Source organism: Danio rerio, chromosome 7, assembly GCF_049306965.1.
Source record: "Danio rerio strain Tuebingen ecotype United States chromosome 7, GRCz12tu, whole genome shotgun sequence".
Taxonomy (NCBI): Eukaryota; Metazoa; Chordata; class Actinopteri; order Cypriniformes; family Danionidae; genus Danio; species Danio rerio.
This window is the reverse complement of record NC_133182.1, coordinates 52,923,179-52,949,488: the sequence shown is the minus strand read 5'-3', so window position 1 is coordinate 52,949,488 and position 26,310 is coordinate 52,923,179. Positions and strand designations below refer to the sequence as shown.

The 26,310-nt window shown below is 35.5% G+C and overlaps 2 protein-coding genes across 8 annotated transcripts in view; one reads left to right on the top strand and one right to left on the bottom strand.

Annotated features, from left to right (window-relative positions):
• Window positions 1–2,602, bottom strand: part of col4a5 (collagen, type IV, alpha 5 (Alport syndrome)) — a 91,217-nt gene extending 88,615 nt beyond the window's left edge. The window contains exon 1 of one of the 2 annotated variants that reach the window (XM_073906186.1): window positions 2,341–2,602. In XM_073906186.1, coding sequence (XP_073762287.1) covers window positions 2,341–2,418 — 78 coding nt within the window. In that variant the 5' untranslated portion in view covers window positions 2,419–2,602. The remainder of the gene's footprint in view (window positions 1–2,340) is intronic. The other variant, NM_001123230.1, reaches the window with a different exon arrangement.
• A 780-nt stretch (window positions 2,603–3,382) lies between these two features.
• Window positions 3,383–26,310, top strand: part of col4a6 (collagen, type IV, alpha 6) — a 182,218-nt gene continuing 159,290 nt past the window's right edge. For all 6 annotated transcript variants that reach the window (XM_073907321.1, XM_068222723.1, XM_073907322.1 and 3 more), the window contains exons 1-3: window positions 3,383–3,437; window positions 3,579–3,706; window positions 3,870–3,915. In XM_073907321.1, coding sequence (XP_073763422.1) covers window positions 3,696–3,706; window positions 3,870–3,915 — 57 coding nt within the window. In that variant the 5' untranslated portion in view covers window positions 3,383–3,437; window positions 3,579–3,695. The remainder of the gene's footprint in view (window positions 3,438–3,578; window positions 3,707–3,869; window positions 3,916–26,310) is intronic.

Sequence of the window (26,310 nt, the reverse complement as noted above, 5' to 3'; positions counted from 1 at the left end):
AACAGTGGATTGTTCTGTAGACTATCAAAAATATTGCTTGAAGGGGCTAATAATATTGATTTTATAAAAACTTAAAAACTGTTTAATTCTAGTCAAAATAAAATTTGTAAGAAAAAAATATTATACATAAAACATAATAGAACAAAAATATTAAAGAAAAAATATTATAAAAGACTCTGAAAAAAGGACTAATATTTTTGACTTCAACTTTGACTTCAAGTCTTCATTTATCGGTACACAGTAAAACACAGTCAACTTTATCTAATGAAATGAGTGTAGTTAACTCAAAATTGGCTGAAAGTTATTTCTACTCATTTGAAAAAAAGAGTTTTGAACTCAGTTTTGAAGGTAATGCGCTAATAAAATACCTCATTACTTCAACTTAAATGCAGTAAGTTCACAGTACTCATAGATTCGTTTTTTAACTCAACTGGTTTATTACAATTGGTTTCCTCAAACAGTTTGAGTTGTCTTGACTTATTGGTTTTACAGTGCTCAGTTGGTTTGAGTTCTCTTTATTTATCGGGTTTTACTGTGCTGAAATTGCTTCATTTACTCAAATATAGTAAGTTCAAAGTACCCATTAGGAATAGTTTATTAACTAAAATGCTTTGTTGCAATCAGTTTCCTCGGTTTGAGTTCCCTCAACTTTTTGGATTTTACAGTGTATTGTTTTACTGTAATATCCCACTTCTGATCAGATCTTAGAAAAAAAGACTCTATAGTGCCAGCTCTGGTATCCCTTGTGCTTCTGAACTAATCAGCTTTGAGACCTGTCATAAGCAAGCATACTCACTATCTGCATCTTTGAGGCATCAATGAGCACATGGCTAAACAAGGAACTCCTGTTGCGTGTCACATTATAAACAAACAATCCAAATGTGGAATTGCTTAAAATAATTATGCACACAATAATGTCTGCATGGGATTTTTAAAAAGATTCAATGAGGTTAAAAGGTTGTGTGAACAATGGCCTGTGGTTAGAATCACTTATTGAATAGACCTAAGGGTCGTGCAATCTTGCTATTGGGGGATGGGCGGCGCTATATGTCTAAATCAGCTATGCTGATGACTAGCTAACTCCTCCCTCTATGAATGACAGATGCCACCTTTCACCTTAAAAAAGGAAGAAACAGGAATTGGGCGGAACCTTAGGAGTGATATAAAAGAGATGCAGAATCTGTATTGAGAGACAGAAGAATCCAACAGCCAATCAATAGAAAGGAAAGTGCAAACCACATATAATCTCCCTCTTGGGACTGGTTCGCATCAATGCCCAATGGGAAATGTAGGAACATGGTGTGTTTTGTTGTAAGGTCACCAAATGTGCTCCCCTGTCCCTGTTAAGCATGCATCTGTACCTCTAGGACTAGTCCCTCCCTAAACATGTCCTCACCTGTCTGTCTCCTGTTACTGACTACACTGACAGCGGCCACATAAAGATGGCATATCTTCATATTTGGGGCATGGTATGCATTCATCATGTTCAACTATACAGTGTAGACATGCAAAATGCTGTAAACCTGACCAGGATTCTGCCACAGAAATATTGTCCTATATGAATGAAATTACATGGAAATTGTGCAAAGGAGTGTACAAGAATTATTGTTCAAGAATTATTCCTCATCACATTTAATTAATTTTGATTTTGTCATAAAAGGTAAAAACAAACAAACAAACAAACAAACAAAAATGTAATTTAATTTGTCACATGCAGATAATTGGAGTTGCTATTAAATTATGCCAGTGAAATTTAAGCAACAAATTGTTGATCCAGATTAGAAACCACTACTGAGAGAAGATATTTAACATAACTATGAGGTTATGCAGTTTGCAATATAATGAGAAAGACTTAATGAGTATTTATACAATACAAATAATACAATAACACCAATAAAAAGATAACAGTAATGTTATAGTACAGGCACTTATAATTTTATAATACAGATAATACACCTAACTTAATAAACAAGTAAACACAACAACAACAACAATAATAAACAAGTAGCCTATATTATTGACAGCTTTTATAGACATAACTTTTAAACTTTAAAAGTTTTGTTTAGACGTTGATATTGCATTTTTAACAGACATAGTGCATGTTTCTACCTTCAGATTTTTACAATGTGATGTGCATATCTCTGTTCTTTAACACTCGTGAGAGGCAAATAAATGAATATGTTTCTATTCATATAGACTACTATAGTTGTTACCTCAATAAAAATAGTAACCTCTTATATTAAAAGGTCTAACTGTAAGGTGGCTGATACAATGCAATCGTAATAAAATTCACTCAGAAATGCATTAAATGCATTAAAAAAGAAGCAGATAAGTACTTACCGCACTCTCGGATTTCTCTACTCCCGCACTCAGAGTGAGCACAAGCAGCAACACCGCGCCGAGACTTTTTAAGTTCATTCTGATTTTAAAAGAATCTGCCCTCTTAACATTGACATTTACACCTATGAACACTTACTGAACTTATCATGTTCCTCTGTTAAGCTAACTGCAAAACCAGCAAGTTTTTGTTCCCCCAAAGTTTAGAGAGGGATTCTTGTAAAACCTCAAAGCTGTCCAGTGCGGGCAGCGCACGAAATAATGTAAGCTTCACTTTACTGAATCTCAGTTAACCTGAGGTGGCACTACTTCATATCCCTCCGCCTACTGTAGTCCCACACAAACTTTAGAATGTGAAGTCACGAGAGGATAAAAATGTATGTTTAAATGTCCCAGGTGCTTTATTGAGTCAGTTAGAAATTAAATACAAGCTATTTAACTAGCTTTTGGTTTAGATTACATTTATTAAGGGGGTTTGCAGAGGGGTGTAGTGGCGGAGGACGATTTGCTTACACACAAATATTAAAATACACTTTTGCGCTCAATATAAGCATATATACTTATAAAGCATAGTGGTGTGTGTGTAAACATATCACATATGTATCGGCTTACTTTGAAGTTCACTTTTGAATGGTTAATAGCCTAGTTCTTAATTATTTTGCAGCCTCATTTAAGCTACTAAATCCAATATGGTTACACAAGAACACATGTACCTGTTTTATATGGTCTGCTATTAATTTTAAAAGCTAAAATTGTTTATTTAATGCTAATAACTGATATTGATGAAACACTAGCTATAAGTCACTAAGTTAAAACTAAACTTAAGAACTAAAAAAATTCGCAGTGTTTATTATGCACATGGGTGTGTAATTATGACAGATGCACTACATTAATGCTATTTTAGTTTACACTAGTAGCACGCTGTTTACTGATGAGATTGTGGTTATCTGTTTGTTTGAAGCCGACGCGTGAGTGTGGGTGATTGACGGCTGAAGCCCCGCCCTCTCTTCTCCTCTCAGAGCACAGCGCGCACTGGTGCTGCAGCGGTGCGTGAATCTATTCTGCCGCGAGGAGAGCGTTTTTCAGCACAGAAGTTTCTTGTGAGTCAGCTTCTCTTATTCTCAGAGGACAAACTGCAGCCAAAACTGCATAGAAAAAGTGTAGAATGTGCATTTATGTGTATTTAGCTCTCTAATTTGATTGTTTATGTTTATCCTTATCTCACTTCTTGTTCTCCGAAGTGGTCGAACCGCTCACCGGATTCTCAAATGAATAGGTCTGAAGCCATTAACCGAGGCTCACTGTGAAGACGAGGAGGATAGCCTACTTTACCTGCTGTTTCCTCAAAGCTTTGCAAAATGAGACTTTGGTAAGTTTATCATATCTTCAGATGTCATTTTTAGCTATTAGAAGTTGTTGGGAGTTCATACACATGAGCGTTAAACAATCAACTGTCATTTTAGTTAGCCGAGTCACACGAAGTGCTGTATTTTCAATCAGCACATGTGAGAAATTTGTTTATCTCTCCTTAGGAGTTTTGTGTTACCCTTTGTCTTGTATGCGGTGTCTGCACAGGGGGTAAGTAATCTATCTAATATTTAAAATACTAAACACTTGCCGATTATAACTTTTGCCTGTTTAATTATACATTGTATATGATAATTTGTTGGTTATTTAATCGCAACTCTTAGTAAAACAGGTTACACCTGGCGCATCATGTTTGTGTTCATTTATCAAAACACGTTTGGGTGTAATTTATCAGACACCTGTCTAATTTACAAACTGTGAAGTTCTGTTGACTATTTGTGGCAAAATATTTTGTCATCATTTTACAAGTTTTCGTTGAGAAGCTAATATTTAGCTTTACATTATGTCCATGTTATATATTGTTTGATATGTGCAATCTCAGTTCTCTCATCACCCAGCTGACAAACACTCCTCCTTCTAATTAATATGCAAAACACTCTCTGTCACGCCCATTTATCACATTACAGCTCTCACTATTGACTCTCAGCTTTTTACTGTAAACAACCTGTAAGCTTACACTGTAAAAAAAAATCCTGGTTGCCTTAAAATTTTAAGCTGAATCAAATTAATCTTATAAGTCCATTGAACTTCTATTATGTGAAACTGACTTAAAACTGCTTGCATAACTTATAAAATTAAGTTAGAACATAATTAACCTAGTTTAATAAGTTACAATGAACTAAACATATGCTGTCATGACTAATTGTTTATATATATATATATATATATATATATATATATATATATATATTTATATATATATATATATATATATATATATATATATATATATATATATATATATATATATATATATATATAAACAGTGTAGGTTTTCCTTCTGTTTTGTTTTTTCATGCATAAATTATCCAAAATTTTCAGTATGCATAATTATTACACTTTTATGATCTTGGCCTGTGTTGAGGAAATTGGTGACATTTTTTCTTCCCCTTAAGTAGCTACAGACAACTCTTTTATGATGAGCTGGTTCAACAAATTATAACTGTTGGGGAAATTTGAAGGGGATTCATATTTAATAGTTTGATATAAGATCATGTTGGTCCTTGTAGAGGGGCATTATAAAATGGTGTGTCCTGAGGCTTTATTTGAAAGCAGGTTGTGATTTGGCTGTGTTAACTGTGAACAGTCAGTTGGTCAATAGTTCCGAAATTATCCATACCTAAGAAACATGCAGGTAGAGAATATGTAATGGTTAAACACCAGTTGAATGTCAGCATTTTGAATTTGCTCAAGCAGACATGAGGCTGATGCAGGTGGAATCATGAATAGTAGTGATATGGTCTAGGCATGAAATAATTAGAGCCTACACTAACAAACGGCTATAGAGGGTAGTTATTAATGGAGGGCTGGATTTTCCTCATTTTCTTTGTGTAGCCTGAAGCAAAAAGATAGTTGCTTAAATGTGATAAACAAGGGTGAGTGGGTCAACTAGGGGGCAAATATGCTGTGCATTAAAATTGGGATGAAAATATTATTGTGTTGATGAGGGGGGATTAAAGACGTTTTTTGTTATTCCAGTTTAATACACTGTAAAACCCAAAAAGTTAAGGTAACTCAAAACATTTGAGGAAACTGATTGCATCAAAAAATTTAAGTACAAAAACTAATGCTAATGAGTACTGTACTAAATTCATTTGAGTAAATGAAACAATTTAAGCACTGTAAAACCCAAGGAGTTAGGGCAGCTCAAACCGTTAGTGGACACCGATTGCAACAAACCATTTGAGTTAAAAAACTAACCTATATGAGTACTGTGAACTTCATTTAAGCTGAAGTAATGAGGCATTTAATTAACTCATTTCCTTCAACACTGAGTTCAACACTCTTTTCAAATGAGTAGAATTAACTTTCAGTACACACTGAGTTAACTACACTCATTTCATTTGATAAAGTTGACTGTTGGGATTTACACTGTATTACATCTAACTACAAACTTCAAATATTGATGTTTTAAATCTTATGTTTAAAACTTGGGTCAAAGATGAGATGCCTATTGTAGTGTCAAATAAAATAGTAAAAAAAAACAACAACATTAAAAAGTCATTGATTATACTAAATAAATCACAAATATTTAAAAATTACAATTGACAGGACACTTTGAGATGTATTGCAAACAGTAAAGCTGAATTACACTTATACACTTCACTATGTATTTATTGTTAAAACAATTTGACAGTCTTCAATTTAAAAGTCTTCAATAGCTTTTAGTTGTGTCTACCAAAATGTAAACAAAATTGAAAATGCCAATATTTGTAGAAATTACAAAAAAAAAAAAATAAATAAAAAAAAAAATATATATATATATATATATATATATAGAGAGAGAGAGAGAGAGAGCCCGTAATTTGCATTTAAAAGGATTTAGCATTGCTATAAATTAATGCAGTTAAAGGGTCACGAAACACCAAAACACATTTTTTGAGCTGTTGACAGTCGTATATGTGTCCCACACTGCTAAAAACACTATTAGGACACCTATAATTCACTAAAAAGTGTAAATTGGTTGTTTTTGCGTTATTTCAAGCAAATTCATACTTCCTGTTTGAAACGAATTTTTGAAGCTGCGTCACGGCCATGACATAATAGCGTGTATTCCAGCATGCAGACTGGACGTCTGTGCCAGAGTGTGTCTTATTACGTCTTACAGTGTGCTGCATTAATGCATGAGTAAGGCTTGGTTCAAACCAATCAGCGCGCTCTATTGTGCAACTTCATTCACCGTGTTTACACCACAGAGACGCCACGTTGTGTTGGCAAAACAAGCGTGAAGTGTTGCTTTTATAGTTTGCTGCCATTAAGTTTCGTTTTCATTTTCTCTCTGTGAGAGCTCATCTGGATCACGTGTGGATTAACAGTGTACGCGACGCTCGACAACAATAACTTACCTGTCTAAGGAGGATTATTGTTTACCTGAGAGCTGTTCTCATCTGCAAACGCTGAAATCCGGATTCGCTTGTAGTATTCTCTTCATAAAGACGCGGCTCTAGTTGCTGGTGATTGTCCTGTCTCTACAGATTTGGTAAGTGAGCGACCAGTGCTCTTTGTTTATTCAGTTTATTCGTATCGAATTAAGTTAACTATTGCACTGAGTGCAAACATGTTAGCACCGCATTTTGTGACTGGAATAACACACGCGGCTTTCTGACGCTACCTGCCGTGTGCATCTAAGTTTCCGGAAAATGCGGAGTTTTTTTTTCTTTCATTCGCCGTGCGGTATCAAACATTGCATGAAAAATACACTCTTAGAGCAGATCCTCGAATCAAATATCTCGTTTGTCGCGAGGGGCATGAATGAATTTTCTGAATGAAAGAGCCAAACTGCAGTTAAAGTCCAACATTTAATAATTTGGCAAATAATTCGACTACAGATGTCCATGTAGGTTAAACACCATCACTTTCTCATGTGTGTGTGTATTTTGACTGAAACTCGCGCATGCCCAAATAGACACTCCCACACCCTCCCACTTTAGTTCCTCAGACACTCCCCCCTAAACAGAGCTGGACACGCCCACTTTTCTGACTTTTTCCAAAGTAGAGGTGTGAAAACACCCTGCTGAAACGAGGGGGTTTCATGGCCCTTTAAAGACCAGCATATTACTCTACTCTTAAACCTAACCCCAACAATAATAACAACGACACACATTCAGTAATCCACACAGTGGCAAAAGTTGAATTATTTTGAAAATTGGCCGCACCGCGGCTGTGTTGGAACAGCTAATGGTGGCCATAGCAATGACAAATGGCAGGAAGAAGCAAGCACGTGTCACGTTTTTAATGTGGTTTTGGATGTGATATATGAATAACCTCATACAGATTTAACCTGAGAGATACAGTACAAGCACTGATCAATAATAGATGAGTGTTTACAAGCCGTGCAGGGCGATTACAAGTTACAACACACAATTAAACGCATATTTTACAAACTACACAAAACGTGGCAACAATTTTAATGACACTTACATGTTCTGATTCGGAGGAAGAAGAAACTGGTCCAAATGAACTGTAACAGTTACTGACAAAGTCCCTGTCAAGTCTGACAAAATCGAATAGTCTCTGCTGCTCCTTCAATAGCAAACGCCCAATGAATCCAGTGTTGCAGAATAGGTTATTGTATCATTAATCAGAAAAATTACAGGAACAAACACAGCACTAGGTTGGCTATACTTAGGTATTGTTGTGAAAATGAACTTTAACCCTTTATTCACCGCAGCCAGGACCGGTGCATCCATAGAGGCGACCGTCTCCCTCTCCCTGTTGTATGTCGTACGCGCAATCACACACCCGTCTCTTGTTTTCACTTTCGGTTTGAGGGAGGCATTATCATCTTTTGCCTAGAGTGCCAGTTCAGTTTGCTCAGGCCCTGCCCGCAGCCGAATATCTATTAGTGATCGTCATCTTTGCGTCATGATCAGTCCCGTTATCCCCCTCGCCTCCGCTAGTGTGTACAGGAAAAGCGTGTGCACATTTTAACAGAACTGGAACGACATATTTGGTGATGTACTGTATCGATAAATATGTGCTGTGACTCAATAATCTGTAAGCAGTGGCAACAATTCTGCGACCACTCTTAAAAATGACCTTTTTTGTTCGGTGTCTGTAACTTTAAAATTAAAATATTCTCATATTACCGACAAGCTGTTATTCTTTGATAATTATTTGTCTATTAATGCTTTTGAAGCAGCAGATTCTATTATCCCACTTGTTTGAGCTTGTCCTGTTTGTTTCCTATTTTATTGTGGGCGATTTGCATAGTTCGGTTGTGCAATTCAGATTGAACAGAATGAGAGTGCCCTTACTTATTTGACTAGTAAGACTGTCACACAGACGGCAGTCACGCATTTGCTCTGGCTAGGAGAAATTAATACATATGCATTTCATATCGCAGCCTCTTGCAATTAGCTAATCACAACATTTCAGATTGCGATTCAATTGCGACTAATCGCACAGCCATAATGTGTATGCATTGTGAGGATTTGCAGCACATGATAAAGATCTTTTCTCAATTTGCTGGTGTTTTTGTAATTGCATGTGTTTTCTGAAACTGCAGCATATTAAGCTCTCTTTGCCACTGTATAATAGTCCTAAATTGTACATCCCTGTGATTTTTAGTAAAAAAAAAAAACATGGGATTGTAGGAGATTCATTTAAAATGCTTGTTATTATTCATTGTACATAAGGACACAGAGGTGAGCCCTGATAATCTCAGTGATTGAAGTAATTGTTGTCATTATTCATATAAGAATCTCTGCATTTAGACAACACTGTTGAGTGAATTGGTGTGCTAGAGAACAATAAGGGGCCAAGCAGTGATCCCTGTGGGACACCAATGCTGGGGGCAACATAAGAGAGAAGGTCAGATTTAACTTAATCTTTTTTCCAAAGTCAGATTAGAAGCCACATGCAGAAAACAGTTCAGACCTTTTGAAGGAACACCATGAACCCATTCAAAAATAATTGCAAAATGTAGTTTAATTACTGTTACATAGATGGTTAAGGAGCATCTAGTAAGTAAAAGTTTAATGTAATGGACCTTGACCCACATTTTCTTTAAACAAATTACTTTAAGACATCACTTCATCTCAGTTTTTTTGAAGGAAGATGGAGCTTGCAGAGGGTCAGACCTCCAACATCATTCCGATAAGGTCATCAAGAATGAGGAGAGGAGTTTTTAAGAGTCTTTTTGGGGTCAAGACAGAGGTCAGGGTCTTAGGTGAATACTTTTACCATTCATTTTTTTCCTGTCAGGCAAGTACAATAAATCTTTATTGCAGTGATATTTAATTGGACCAAATTCTTCAACTGGATTATGAGGGGCAAAGCATTACTAGAAGCTAGGCATTAGTAAACTGGTGAAATATTACTGAATATTAGTCTTAAGTCTGGTCAGATCACACTATTTTGGCACAATTTTCTTGATGTATTTTGTCATAGAGATTTGTAAACAACAAATAGACATCAATCATTTCTTCTCGTGTGGGGCATAGTTATAAAACATAAACTCACACAGGAGTTTTTAACAAGTCGAAGATGGGAAGTTTTGACAATTTTTTCGTTTTATGTAAATTATTCTTTTAAAGTTATTTCTAAGTAAGTGCCATTATAACTGTTCTACTAGATCAGAGGTAAGAAAATTAAATTAAAGCCCCCCTTTTAAAATTGCTCACCAGCAAAAGCAATTTTAAAACGTGCTTGAGTTTATATTTGATAATGCTTTAACAATAAAATATTATACCTTATCACAAACTGAACAGGCTGATTAAATATTTATATACAGCTGTATGGAATGTTCAGTCTTTATCTCTTATTTTCATATACAGTATAATGTATGCACGTAGATAAGCCGTCTTGTCGCTCTTATGTTATGATGTTCTTTCTTGCAATAACTCTTTGACTCTTATTCACTTTTAAAAAAATAAAACAATCTACATCTGAAATAGACTGATTTGATAGTATCCTGTCCTATAGTAATGGAAGAGGTGCAACGTCTTTTTGATGTGTTTTGTAGTACAGCTTGAAAGAAACCACAGCGGAAATATTTGGGTGATAACTACTACCTCTCATACACCATATCAGCAGAGAGAGAGAGAGAGAGAGAGAGAGAAGGAGTGAGAGAGATAAAGGTTTATGTGGTCTAGAAAACACACATGTGTGTTAGATAGCTTTAGCTGAGAGGTTTTGTGCAAATAGGTGCAAGTTTTGGTATTTTAACTCTGCCAAAGGCAATGGATTCCAGTAAGAAGGTGTGCATAATGTAGGACACCCTTTGCTTTTAGATTTCCTAAAACTTATACACAAAATAGTTTACACTTAATTTAAAATATTGTGAAGTTGATTATGTAAAATAGCTGCTTCAGAAAGTTTGCGTTATATTACAAAAGAAACATCCATTGCCAATCTTTATTATCTTTTTTAATGCTTTCCCACAGGAAAATCTCTGGGAAGCTTGTAATTTTGTACTGTTTGTGCTGTTTTGTCTGAACATAGTTTAATCCCAGAGGACACCATTTGATTCCTCCCCCTTGAAAAAATTCCTGGATTGCCTGGTACAGCGTGTTGTGTATTCACTTTTCCTAGCTGCAGGTGTCGCTTTCTTAAACATCCCTCCAGGTCAAACCGAGACACTTTGTGATTGCTTTGTGATTTGTTAGTGTTTGAACCTTCTCTGGGCCACAAATTTGAAATGTCCCCTCTGTCTACACCAGGAGGTAAGGTTTATGGTGCTCTATTGATATTAGGTCAAGTGATAGGTGAGTTGTGAGGTATACAAAATTGAGGGCATTAATGGAAGAAAAAGACTGCTATGTTAATGTTAAACCTGCAGTATTTTATTTATTTAAATATTTATTATTTTATTTATTTAAGGTTATAATGTGAAAAAATCCATATGAACATTTAAAAAGCAACAGCACTGATTGATTAATTGATTGAATTAAAACTGTTCAATGAAACAGTAGGGTAGCCTTGAATAACTTTCTATATTGGTGATTTTCTGCAAAGTCAATTGGAAAGCTGCGTCAAACACCTGAATTCTTTGACATGCTTTTGCTGAAAAAGAGGTCACAGTGGTTTGCTCTTTGATTTCGCTTGAAATTCCCTTTAGGGTTCAATTAGGTCCCCTGCTATTTATCACATATCTTTTTCAACTAGGTTATATTTTCTGCCAACAGCAAATCAATTTTCATTGCTACGGAGATGACACCTAGCTCTACCTATCAACCAAACCTAATCTCAAACTCCCACTATCTTCTCTTACCAACTGCTTCTTAGACATCAAATCCTGGTTCACCTCAAACTTCCTGAAATTAAGTTATAATAAAACTTCTCCTCATAGTTACACAATCCACTTTAAACAAATCAAATAACTTTTCTATTCCACAGATGAATCTGTCATTACCCCCTCCCTTCAGGTTAAGAGCCTAGGGGTCATCTTCGACATCACTCTTTCGTTGACTTCACATGTTAATAGTGTTACATGGTCCGCTTATTTCCACCTTCGACATATATATTGTTTACGTCCATCCCTCACACCTCATTCAACTGCCACTCTAGTTCATAGTTTAATCACATCCAATTTAGGCTAATGTAATTCGTTTGTGTTTGACCTCCCAAATAAAACACTTTATAAATTGGTATAAACTCAAAACTCAAAACACATCAGTTTTTTTTAACTACTCTCTTTAACTCAACTGCGCTTTTTAAAATTGTACTGTACTGTATTCTATTGACTTTTATTTTGTGCTTTTATTTCAACTGACTGTCCGTGCTTTCTTGTACGGTGACCTTGAGTGTCAAGGAAGGTGCCTTTTAAAAAAATGCATTGTTCATTCATTTATTCATTCATTTTATTTTCGGTGTATGAGTGTGTTTGAGTGTGTATGGATGTTTCCCAGAGATGGGTTGCAGCTGAAAGGGCATCCGGTGCGTCAAACATATGCTGAAAAAGTTGGTGGTTTATTCCGCTGTGGCGACTCCAGATTAAAAAAGTGTCTAAGCCAAAAAGAAATGAATGAATGAGTATAGAGAGTAAATAAAGTTGAATCCCTAGATGGTCTTTTTTAATTGTTCAGATCCTTGTGGTTGTGCTCTTATATCTGGTTGTTCACAGTGCCAAAAAGAAGACAGTTTTACTGCTTTTTCATCTTTCACAAGGATTGATAGTAGGCTGTATGTATGTTTGTGTGTGGGCCTGTTTTTACAGCTTCATCCAGTCACATCTCCAGCCAAACTGTTTTGTGAAGTCCTGCAGTTACTCAATAAAACATGAGTGTAAATCACAGCGCCCTTATATTACACATTTTTCTGCAAAAAAATTATTTTAGTTAAAACAAATCTTGCAGAATGTCTTATGTCTCTCACATAGTTTTACATGGGCTTGTTTTTTTTTTTTTTTTTGTTTTTTTTTTCTTTAAATATTGTTTTCAGTACACTAATGTACCTGCTACTGAGTGCAGCAAATAGCACTATGCCCAATTGTCAGTAAAAAAAACTTCCAATAACTTTGGGAGATTAAAGTGTCAGTGGTGTTGACAGATTACACCTCCACAGCCGATTGAAGAAAGTGACAGCACTGAAGGCATGCTAGTGACATGTCAGCCCATTCTAGCTTATCATATAGCTCATGAAGATCCATGTTCAGTCACGTTCAGTGCAAACAAAGGGTCAAAGGTCACGCTACAATACAGAGTGAGAGTGTGTGGAGAGGCCATCTTAACATTCTTTCCTTCACTCAGAGGATTCTGATACATTTTATAAGAAAACAAGAGAAGAATGGACATAAACTTGAGAACATGCAGTAATACTAAGCTTTTTTTTATTTATTTTGCCTATGTTTTCATACATGTAGCTAAAAGATTGTTAGTGCCTCAGAACAAAGCTGATAATAAATAATTGTTGGAGTAGATAGACAAATGAGGAAAATGACAACAGCGAATAACAATCAGAATATCTGCTGAAGTTTTCAGTCATTCATAAAGTCTAGATGTTTGCATCTTGACATTTTTTTTTAAAGGCCTGAATTAGATTTAATTAGATCCGAAAAACTATTTAGTATGATCATTACATAAATAAATTATTTAAAAAATAGTAAAAGTTGCATTTCTATGTAGGGAAACGCTATATTGCAAGAAATAATATTGCAATTGCAATACTTAACAACAGTATAGCATATTTTCCCAGTATCACAACTAGCCCTATTTGCTGTCACAGTGCTAGGGATTTTTTACTGATTGGGTTGAGTACATGCCTCTACTGCTGGCAATTCTGTTTGACTTCTAAGCTTTGCTGTTAGGGCTTGGTTGTAAGTTTGATCGCATTTTCTTAAATTTCTAGAACCTTTATTGCTATTGATGCATGACAAAACTTCACTAATCATTATTTGCAGCATAAATGCCTTTCAGTAGATTGCAGTAAGCTTTGTGTTTTGTTACTATCGACATGAGGTCTCTGTTTTTAAATTGCCAATTAAATTTTACATGAATAATTTAATTAATTAATTAATTAATGAACTATAGATAGATAGATAGATAGATAGATAGATAGATAGATAGATAGATAGATAGATGGATGGATGGATGGATGGATGGATGGATGGATGGATGGATGGATGGATGGATGGATGGATGGATGGATGGATGGATGGATGGATGGATGATAGATAGATAGATAGATAGATAGATAGATAGATAGATAGATAGATAGATAGATAGATAGATAGATACATACATACATACATACAAACATACATACATACATACATACATACTGTTTTAGTGCAACCACACATCTCAGATTTAAAAGTACTTAACTGGAAATGAGGATGGTTGGACCAGCCTTATCCCATGGCAGAAGGAAGAAGGAAATGCAACTCATTCATGTATTGTCAGAAAGTGGCTAATTTGTACAAATTCATACAATTTCTAAGCTTTTTTTAAAGAAGGTGTGCCCCCAAAACCTACCCCTCACTAACGAATTTGTTAATTTAAACTCAGAGATCTAGGTTAAAACACTGCAAGGTTTTCGGTACTGGCACAAAATAAATCTAGGGGATTTTTTCCCTCACATTATTGTCAGCTAGACCTCATTAATCTGATTACCTGTCTTCAAAAAGATGCATCACTTAAGATCTCATTCATATCCCCAGCACAGCAGACAGTTGCGTGGGAGTAGATATTTGTCCAAGAGAAGCAGCATTAAGGTTATTCACATTCTTTTCAAGAAAACATGCATGAAGAATCCATGTTTTGGGCTGATGAGCAAATGCACTTCTGACATTCAAAACATATGTAGAAAAGACAGATGAAAGATTAATGGAAAAGAACACAAATTCTCCTGACGGTTAAGAAGAGTTTATGCTTCAAGAGGGGGCCTTTTTATCATAACATATCCGTCAGTTTATGTGGATGTTGTTTTAGTTCATTGTACACGCCATATTCATGTCACTGTAGCCTTGGGCTGGATTTACTGTTCGCTTTGAAATGGATTTTTACTCTTTTCTCCGTGTTTTTCTTTCATTTGTTGTTGGTTGGCTTGCTTTCACTCATTCTTTCAATTCCTGTATGCACCCCGCCCTTCTCTGTCATCCGTATAACCTTCACAGTGAATTGACACCCTTAGGGCAAAACCCCCAAGAACATGTTTATAGCCTGAGATATACATAGTAATAGAAGCAAACTAATAATTTGTACTTGCAGTGATTATGAGTATTGTCAGCAACTGTAAGCAGGTAAATATCACACTTGTGGAGCATCTGCGTAACGAATTCATCCTGCAGTTACTCCATCTTGAGCTGCAAGAAAGCCTGTTATTGGAATGACTGTTTATTCATCTGTTTGGCCTTCCCTCCTTCTTTACAAGACTACATCATCCCTTCTTGTCTTTGTTGTTTTTTCCACATATCTGTTGTACTGGATCTCCTTAATTCCTCCCTCATTCTTTACCTATGATGTGTCCACCTGTGAATTATAAACAGTTTTCAGTTAGTTGCCAAGAGCTCAAATGTAACTCTATATTTAAGTTTTGTTTGTGCACGAGCCATCTGGGATTGTTTTGTAGTGCCACTAAAAATTTAAAACAACATGAAGTGTCAGGCATTATTTTAGGTATAGGTATCAATACTGATAAGTTTAACAGTTGAATGTCACTTTTGGAATTTGTTCTCTTTTTTATACTTCATTCAAGGCAGTCTCTACGGCGTTATTTTATTGGCAAAATCCAAGAGTGGGAGAGAGCGGGAATAAAAGTAACATTTTTCCAATGCAATCTCACAGCAATTCGCAACTTTTTGATTTAGTGGCTAATTCGTATGCTTTATTCGTACAATTTAGTACAATTTGCTTATCACTCAATGATGCCTCCTTTTTAAAATTTTACATTTTCATATGACTGAACTCGCAGGAATTCATACGAATTAGCCACTAAACTGACAAAGTGTAAAATACTAACGTTTTCTTGTGAGATCAGGCTGCATTTTTTATTAAAATAAAATTTTAAAAGATATTGTTTTTAGCAGAAACATATTTTTTTCTGTGGTTACTAACTCAAAACAGTGGTCTGTCAAAATCAGGTGTTATTTTGCATCATTGTACAACAACTCCAATATAACTTCACTTTAAACAAAAGTTGCACACTGTTACTTTTGAACCTGTCAGTAGGGACGATTAACTGGTGGGTTAAAAGTAACACAACAATATTTGCTAGATTTACTGGCTTTATCTTGTTCATTTTAAATATATCTAACTATGATCTTGTTGATGTTCTGCAAACCTATTTTGTCCTTTATTTGTGCAAAAAATAAATAAATAAATAAAATTATATATATATATATATATATAATTTTATATCATTATTATTGGCAATATGCATTCATTCTTATTAAACATCTAAATCCAAACACTTAAAACTCTAATGTGGAAGTGAAAAATAAGGTTTGTCTATTAGCAGAGTGACATAAATTACAGTGTTACATTTGTGCCCACAGGAACTCTTGCCATTTAAATCCTATTTACTTTGAAACTGAAAACTGACATTTTAAACTTAAGGATGTGTTATTGCTCTAAATAACTAATAGACTGGTCATAGTGTGACACATGAAAAGAGAAACACAACTTGTAATAAGGAAAAAAGAACCATTACACTAATAATTTACTTTATGCACTGAAAAACAGAAATTTGGAGCTGGACAAAGTCTCAAAATCACATGATATTTTGCAGCTCCATCAAGGGTTGCATGCTGAATGTGCTGTTATAGCCTGGAAAGCAAATGGTGTTAGGGCTTTGATGAAATTGCTTTGTTACTTCCATCCCACTTTACTTTCGTCCCCACTCTTCTCTACATTTCTTTTATATAAAAGCTCATTCATGTATTGCACAAGCAGGAATCTCTCAGATTTAGGTATGATTCACTATCACTAAAAAGCTGGACATGCACTCCTAAATATACAGTAAATATACAATGGCCTACAGTGATCTTGTGTGTGTGTGTGTGTGTTTTTTTTTATACTAAAAATAAAGACTCATGCGTATTATATTGCATTCCACGGACTGACAGAAACATAATAATACATTTATTTACTTCAAAAAAAGTGAGTAAACCCTTTGTAACTTGAAACTGTTAAGTACATTCATTCATTTTCCTTCAGCTTGGTCTCTATTTAAGAGTTTGCCACAGCAGAATGAAACCCCAGCTTGTCTGGTATATGTTTTACAGTATGCAATTTAGTTCAACTTAGTTTATTCAAATCACCTGTAGCGCTTGTGTTTGGACTGTGAGTTATCTTTTTAACAGAGATAAGTTTTTGTCAACACATTTCTAAACGTAATAGTTTTTATAACTCATCTCTAATAACTGATTCATTTTATCTTTGCTATGATGACAGTAAATAATATGTTACTAGATATTCTTCAAGACACTTCTATACAGCTTAAAGTGACCATAAAGGCTTAACTATGTTAATTTTGTTAACTATAGGCTGGTTGGGGTAATTAGGCAAGTTATTATATAGTGATGGTTTGTTCTGTAGAATATCGAAAAAAATATGTAGCTTAAAGGGGCTAATAATTTTGACCTTAAAATGGTGTACTATGAAAATTTCCTTGCTCTGTTATTAAACATCATTTGGGAAATATTTAAAAAAGGGGGAAAAAAGATTCAAAGGGGGTTAATAATTCTGACTTCAACTGTAGCTACAAATTTTAAGGCAAAAGGTTTTTTCAAATTTTTTTTTTGGTCAAGTCAAATGATCAATTTAAAAGCAGTGGTTTTACTCAATTTTCTTTAAGTAAAGTCAACTAACCACTTTGTTACAGTGAAATATAACTGTAATGTAAAAGAACTGTCTATCAACTGACTGTTTTTTACAGCTCTCTTAATAACTTTTTCATGTCAAGAACAACCGAAAAACAAATATACAACCATCTCCGGTGACGCAGTAGTGCAGTAGGTAGTGCTGTCAATTTACAGCAAGAGGGTCGCTTGTTCGAGCCTCGGCTGGGTCAGTTGGCGTTTCTGTGTAGAGTTTGCATGTTCTCCCTGCGTTTGCATGGGTTTCCTCCGGGTGCTCCAGTTTCCCCCACAGTCCAAAGACATGCGGTACAGGTGAATTGGGTAGGCTAAATTGCCCATAATGTATGAGTGTGTATGGATGTTTCTCAGAGATAGGTTGCAGCTGCAGGGCATCCGCTGCTTAAAACGTGCTGGATAAGTTGATAAGTTTAACAGAAGAGACACATAGCTAACAGTCTGCAAACATTAAAGTCCTTAAGTGTCATACAAAAGCACAGCAAGTGTATGTATAGGGTGCAGTCTTGATAACTTTAGGTATATGTGAAATCTCTGAAGTGATTTCAATGAGCTCAGAATCGCCAAAGTTACAATATATGGATTTCATTTTTTATCTTAACTGTGTTTCAGACCATCTGACCTATAACCGTTTTTATAAGACATATTAAATTGTCCCAAATCGCAATGGAAAAGATCAGTTTAATGTTGGTTTGTTCTGTTCATGTCATATGAAAAAAAAAACACATGTAAATCACATGCAAGCAAAAAATAGGATTTGGGCCACATAGAGTTACATAGTACTTTGTTATTTTAAAACTTTCTTTAGCCACTAAACAAAGAACAAAAGAGAACTTTTGTATGTCGTCTGATTGCTTAAGAGCCAAACTTCAAAAAGCACATATGAAGAACATTTATCGTAATTGATGTTAAGTCCTGTATATAAGTCTCTTTGGAATGTAAGTCACTGCATGTTTCACACGATTAAAAAAGAGACTATATTCCAGAAAATGCGGTTCTTGTGATGCTCACATCAGTGAAATCCACTATAAAGCTCAAAGACCACTGTGTGAATTTATAGTATTACAGCATAATCTACTGTGGCATGGTTTAGCTCAGCACAAGTACTATCATGTGTAGAGCATCGAAAGTATGTGTGTCACGTTATTGTTAAATAAGATATAATTTAAGCTGGAGATATAGCTGGAATCATTAGGAGGTTCAGTGCACTTCATGGCTTGCGGATGTTAAGATGGAATGAAAAATGGCAGACGTCAGCTCCCCTCCAGTCCTAAAGCCTCAGAGCTAGACATTCCCATGATGGCATTCCCAAATCCGTGACAGGGGCAGGCCTCAGCTTAGTCTCCAACCGTTAGCTATAAGCATCTGAACCCCCTCACCTGCACATCCCGGCCCACCTCTTCTGATCCTCCATAATACTACCCTCAGCTCTGGTGCTTTCTTCTTTCTGCTTCTCAAACATTTACCCTCCTGCCTAATCCCAGAACATCATATGTTTCCTGAAACCGCCATTTACTCACTTCTTTTCTCCCCTCATGTCGCCCCTCTGTCGCGTCATAAAACACGACTGCACTTCATCACTCTCTCTTTGACCACTTTACCTGTCTCACCTGCCTATTGCCACCTATTGCTGCTTCTGGGTAGATATAAGGCTTTTTTTGCTTGTAACAGAGTTAGAGTCCCATTAGTTTACTATATATTAAAGGGGCAGAAACTGGAGAGATTGAAGAGAATGAAGAACAAAAATGGTGGAGATTTATGTAAAAAAATAAGTGTTTTTAATGATTGGCGTTGGTTGGGGGATGGGGTGGTGAGGCATTAAGTTTGTTGGCTTATTAATTGTGTCCTCCAGCCAAGTCATTATGCTTCACCATGTTTAACTACCAAATGTGGTTTGTGGTTTTTGTTAATGGTCGAGGTCTGAAAAACTCTACTATGGTTCAGCTCCAGGTCACACACAGGAAGTTTTGGTGATATGCACTAACTAATGTAATCTGGACCACATTAACTCTCTCCATGGAGGATACCGTTACCAGTTTTTTTTTAAAGTGGTAGACTTTAATAAAAACATTTTACACTGTAAAACCCAACAGTCAACTTTATCAAATGACATGAGTGTAGTTAACTCAAAATTGACTGAAAGTTAATTCTACTCATTTAAAAAGAGTTTGAACTTTAACTTAAATGGTTTATAGCAATCGGTTTCCTCAAACGGTTTGAGTTACCCTAACTTTTTGGGTTTTACAGTTCTCCGTTGGTTTGAGTTCTCTTCATTTATTGAGTTTTACTGTGCTCAAATTGCTTCATGTACTCAAATGGATTAAGTTCACAGTGCTCATTAGCATTAGTTTTTGAACTTACCCAGCAGGCACACAACATCATAAGACGTTAAAATCAGGTTAGATTTAGGTCATGACGTTAGGTGACCAAAATTTAGTGTTTAGCCAGTGTCTCAGGACAACATTATTTTGATGTCCAATAACAACGTCAAATGATGTTGATATTTGGTTGATTTTAGGTTGTGTTGAAAAGTGACCAAAATCCAACGTCTGATACTGTAGATGTCTTTGTGATAACATCCACAAAACGTCATGGTGTAACATGATTGGACATTGATATTTGGTTGATTTTAGGTTTTACATTGGACATCCACATCGGCCGATTGACAATTTTCATTTCGAAACAAAACCCAACGTGAGTGCAACATCAATATCATGTTGATGTCCTGTGCCTGAAGGGTAAATGGTTTGTTACAATCGGTTTCCTCAAACACTTTGAGTTACCTTAACCTATTGGGTTTTACAGTGTAGTTATTCATTTAGACATATTATTATGAATAGGCTTTTACTTAATTTAGACTTCTGTAGATTTCCTACAGGTAAACTACATTGCTCATAGGTATATTGCACCCATCATTTGGGATAAAAGTAACATACAGTATACAGTAATACCTTACTATAGTGCGGTTCATCTTTGCAGTTTCGCAGATTTTTTGTGCAATTTGACATGCTTTTTTTTTTTACAGCACATTGTGTTCTGCTTCCTGATTGGCTGTAGACCATTGTAAGTTAATCTTCTCCATGCCAAATTAACAGAAATCTTCAATTGCTAGCAGTGTGAGTTTCAACAAGGATGCAAAAAGGGCTTTAATTGTCCATAAAGGCGGTCACAAACTGGATGCGCCGTGCAACACAACGCCATGCATTTTAGAATTGTAAACGTAGGTTTATATCAAGGTACGCAGCGGTGCCACAAGTCGGTGGCTGTCTGCGGTGCCCAGCTACAACTCAAGACATTTTTGCTGCACCACAGAGCGCCATCTGAATTAATTTCATTTTAAGTAACATGCAAATGTGCTCCTCGGGTGTGTGTTTCTTCCAACTGTCATGTGCGTGGCGTACCTGATCTTTTGTGGATCAGTGACTGCAGGATAAAGAACATTACACTGGATCATGCCAACATTATCCACACAAAAGCTAAAAAGCTTTATGAACCTTATGCTGACAGCGATGAATGTTTGTGTCTTACAACAGGTTTTGATCTTTGGTTTTGTTTTATAATAGTTGACTTATTTTTCTATGAAGTTTGAACTTTGAGAGTGTTTAAACAAGAGAGAAAAGTGTTAACATGTTAATGCCTGTCTGAGAAAAGTGTATAACGTGTGTAGTGAGGAGTTTTACAGCCTTACACCATCTATAATAATTATAAAAAAGAAAGCTGACTACTTTGCGGATTTCACCTATTGCGGGCTATTTTTAGAGAGTAACGCCCACGATAAACTAGGGACCACTATATATTTGATGGAATAACACTAGTCCCAGTGCCAGAGGACCTTTTTGCTCCAAATGAAAGCGTCTTACACTAAAATTGTATTTTTGAATGAATTATTTACATTTACATGTAGTCTATTTGCAGGCACTTTTGTCCAAAGTGACTTAAAATGAAAGGTACATTCAGCTATTTAACAAGAAGAGGCAATACACAAAAGAAACGCTCTTTATACAAAGGAACTGTCTGTGATTAGAGAATTAAGTTAGGAAGGGTGAGTGTTTTTGTTTTTTATTTTGAACAGTGTTTCTACAGATCACCTGTGTGGAGCACACTTCATAGATGTACATTTTAATATAAATTTAGGGATTGTAAGAACATGTCTGGTGCAAAACTGGTGCAGATGTCAGTTAATGTGTGAAAGAGTGTATTTTCTACAGGTGGTTTGTCAAGCCAACTCACCGGCGTGAGGCACATTCCATATGGGGTTGTTGTGTGGTGAGGTTGGGTTTTGGTTATTTTAGGGGTTTAGGTGTTCCCGAAAGAGAGGTTTTTAATTTTTGTTTGAATGATAGTTGTGAATCCAGAGTCTGTGTGGGAGAAGGAAGTTCATTCCATCAGTAAGGAATATAGAATAAAAAGGTTTTGGAAAGATTTTTTCAAATATATATTTATTATATATTCCTATTGTTTTAAATTGTCAATTAACTTTAATAATATCTTTGAATAAAAATTTTCATTTAATTTTTACATATAAAGTTGCCTCAATAAAGCTTTTAAAATGAATTTACATTAATAAATAAATAAAAAAAAGTTTAAGTTTCCTTCGTAAACTTTTGCTGCATTGGTATTGTTCATTTCTGACAAGCAGGGCTTAACATTAACACCCGCCAAATGCGGGTAGATTTCAGCTTTGGCAGGTTAGACAGTCACTCCCACTAGACACTTTGGCTGGTTTAAAATAATTTTTAAATTGTGGTTTTCTTAAAAGCAGGGTTCGACAATAAGAATGACCCAATATGAATGCAAATTTAATCTTAGAATCAAGAAACAGCATGGCTAACAAAAAATAATTGCTCTCGCGCAAGCAGAAAAAAAGCAGATGAATACCGAATGAGAGGATGATCCCTCACGCTAACAGCTAATGTGATGCGCGCGACTGTTTAAAGCGCGTACGCGCTCCTGTTTCCTTTCTTAAAGCAAGCGTGCCTGGAATGCAACTGTGATCGGTTCTCTTTTAAATTGTCAGACAAAAAAATTATGCCAATGCAATATATGTCAATAAAATGTCTTTTTGTTAGCAGCACCTGTTGCTTTCGCTTTGAACAGATTATTAATTGGCCTTAACCGTGTGATCATCTTTCCATTATCACAGTATCTTTTTCACCTGCTTTATTTTGCTTATGGTTATTTTTGTTTATATGGTTTAATTATCATTTTTTACAACAACATTGCTTAAACATGAGATGAACTCTCCATTTATGTGTAGTTAACTGCTGATTTGAGAGACCTTTAGCGAGGACAGATTACTGTGCATATTTTTACAATAATTAGCTTTTAAAGTCAATTGTTTTTCTTTGTTTTTTTGTTGTTTTTTTAAAGAAATGTTTTGTTAAATAAAAAGTATAGTATACAGCTATATTTAGCTTGTTTTGACACATTTAAAATTTGTGGCTAAGAAATAATTACTGTTTGGAGTGGTCAGAGATAAATTTGGTAAATCCTTAATTTTAAGATCTGGAAAGTCATGTGAAATAAAAAATAATTGCAGTAAACACTATGAAACCATTACCTATTTGCTCATAAATGACACGCAAAACATGAAATTAATGAGAAGGCATGTGAACAAAACACAAAATCTAAATCAAGTAATTTTAGCATGTCAAAGTCAAATTTATGCATATGAAAATATTTTCCCAACAACAAAATTGTGGGTAGTGAAATTGCAGAGTGGCTAGTAATGTTGAAAAACTACTAGCCATTGTGGCTGGTGATCAAAAAAGTTAATGTCAAGCCCTGCTGACAAGTAAATGTACTTAAATTAATTTTTGATAATGTTGTCTTTTCATCATCAACAGAGAAGTGAATTTCTGTCTTGCAAGAAATGAGTCAAACAGACCCTCTAGTGTTTTGTGTGATTTGTGTTCGCTGCTTTTAGCTTTTGTGTAAACAGTCCAGAGTTAATGGCAAACTTAAAATTTACATCGACCATTGTGAAATTACCTAACCTGATCTTACCCTGCTTGGATTTGTTTTTTTCAACTCAAAACTTAGTCTGTAACCCAGAAAGTGGTCAATAGTCTTTTGTGCAACAGACTCTCTGGTGACAATTATGGCTCAGATATTTTTAGAAATTTCTTAGAAAGAAAGACAGTTTGATAAATTCATTCATTCGCTTATTTTATTTTCGGCTTAGTCTCTTTATTAATCAGGGGTCACCACAGCGGAATGAACTGCCAACTTATCCAGCATATGTTTTACGCAGCAGATGCCCTTACAGCTGCAACTCATCACTGGGAAACACCCATACACTCCTGCATTCACACAGATACACCATGGTCAAATTAGTTTATTCAATTCACCTATACAGCATGTGTTTGGACTGTGGGGCAAACAAGAGCACCCGGAGGAAACCCACGCCAACACGGAGAGAACATGCAAACTCCACACAGAAATGCCAACTGACCCAGCCGGGGCTTGAACCAGCAACCTTCTTGCTGTGAGGCGATTGTGCTACTCACTGCGCCATCGTGCTGCACCCAATTTGATTTATATTGACAAGAAATTTTAATGTTGGTATTTGAGACTTAATTATGTCAAATGTGAGTATAAATGATGTGAAATTAACAAAAACATAATCTAATAGTGACATATTAACTAACTGAATTTTAACTACAAACAAATTAAGAAAAGATTAAATACTTTATTTATTAACATACAAGTAATGTGGACATTAACCCACATCAAAGTACTGTGTACTCGTGGATGTGTTGTTAAATTAGCGCAGCATTCTTTAAGTTAACATTATAGGTCAACAGTGTTTTGGTTAACCGAGGAATCCCTAACCTAAGAGAAACAGAGGGATCATTTGTGACTCTTTTACACATTTACAAATATTTTGAGTCGGCCTTCACTGTTCTATCAGTCAAAGCAGACATGTAGCAGCATCATGCATGTACATGTGTACATATATGTCTATATATTTATCCCTTATTAATGATGACCACCAAGCACAAGTTTGCACACATCCTGCAGTGTTGTAAATTATCCCTCTGTTTGCCTCAGGACATCGGCAGTCTGGGAGGAAGTGTATACAATCTGTTTCTGATCTATTCATTCATTAACATCCAGCTTTGTAGTATGGATTACACCAAACTGTGGTCAGAGACGCTGCAGATTTCAGCAGGACACAGACGGCTCAAGATGAGTTTGGAACAAAGCTTAGTATGTTGTTTGAAGTATAGGAGCAGCCAACTTTAACACCAATCTCTTCTCATTGGCTTGCCTATTAAGAACTTTCTTTTGAACCAATGTGGGTGGGCATTACCTTTAGTTAATGGGGAATTAAGAACAACAAACTTTCATTGCTGATTAACAGCGTTAACAATCCATTCAGCTGATTTAGAGATTTGTTACCATCCTGAAGTCATTACATCTGGGCCACAGTCTTCAAAACAAATGTGACTTCAGCCTCACTAGGCGTGTGTGGTGTAAACCATTAGCCTCACCACTTTGTTGGGCTATAAATTGGCTTCTCGGGGGGATATTGACTGCCGCCTAAACCTAGTGTTGATTTTTCTGTGGCGGTGATGGAAAAGTGCCTCCTTCTCTTAACACCTTGCACTCTTGGAACTTCCATAAGGCCAGCCGCTGCCCTCTTCTCTAACCCAAACTGATGGTTTTAATGGTTCCCTGGTGTGGCTTCAAAGCCTCAGACTCTGACCTACTGCTGAGTGGTTGTTTCCTGTAGTGTTCATAGCAGGTGGTCTGCACAGTGTGGCGGTGATGCTCAGTCTTTCAGTCATTGAACAAGACAACAAGAGTTTTCTTGCTTGTTTGAGAACATTGAATAAATTAAGTGCAAGTGTGAAACTTTATCAGTGGTTTGAAATTCAAGTAATTTTTAGAATCAAATTGGTCCCCTTTCACTTTAGAAATAAAAAGGGAAAGAGGTATGTTTAAGGAATTGAACTGGCAAAAGAGTAAAATAAAAGTTGATTTAAGTATATATGGTACAGCAAATTTAAGTCCACAATGCTCAGTAAATGCCTTACATATATAGGGGAAAATGGCATACCTAATTGCAACGCTATTTTCCTGTATGGAATAACCATTCTGTGGTATGTTTGCCAAACAACGACATGGCTGAACTATAGTACAATGCATTATTTGGGAATGATGTAGTGACGAGTATTTCCCAAAGCCGTAGTTTCTCTGTTGCAAATCCATCATTTGAACTGCATTAGTTATACTGTAAAACAACTATAATGATGCTCTAAACGAGGCGGAGTAACAGCTTTAGAGAAAACCCACATCATTTTTTGTGCAAATTATATTGTTTTACATGCAAACACATAAATAAATCCAATATTAGTTTTGTTAAAAACATGCACTCATTCCATATTCATTGAAATATATGTAAATGGCACATATTCTTTTCTAAAAAATAAAACCACTTAGCTAACACGAGTTTTAATCTCAAATATAAATCATATAAATTGTTAATGGTTGTAATTTACAGTATATTACGAAAAAAATCTACTTAATAATATTAATTATTGTTTAGGATATTGTTTATTCATTTTTTATTTGTTTATTTATTTTTTTATAGTCTACGTTGATAATTTGACACATTCAAAGCA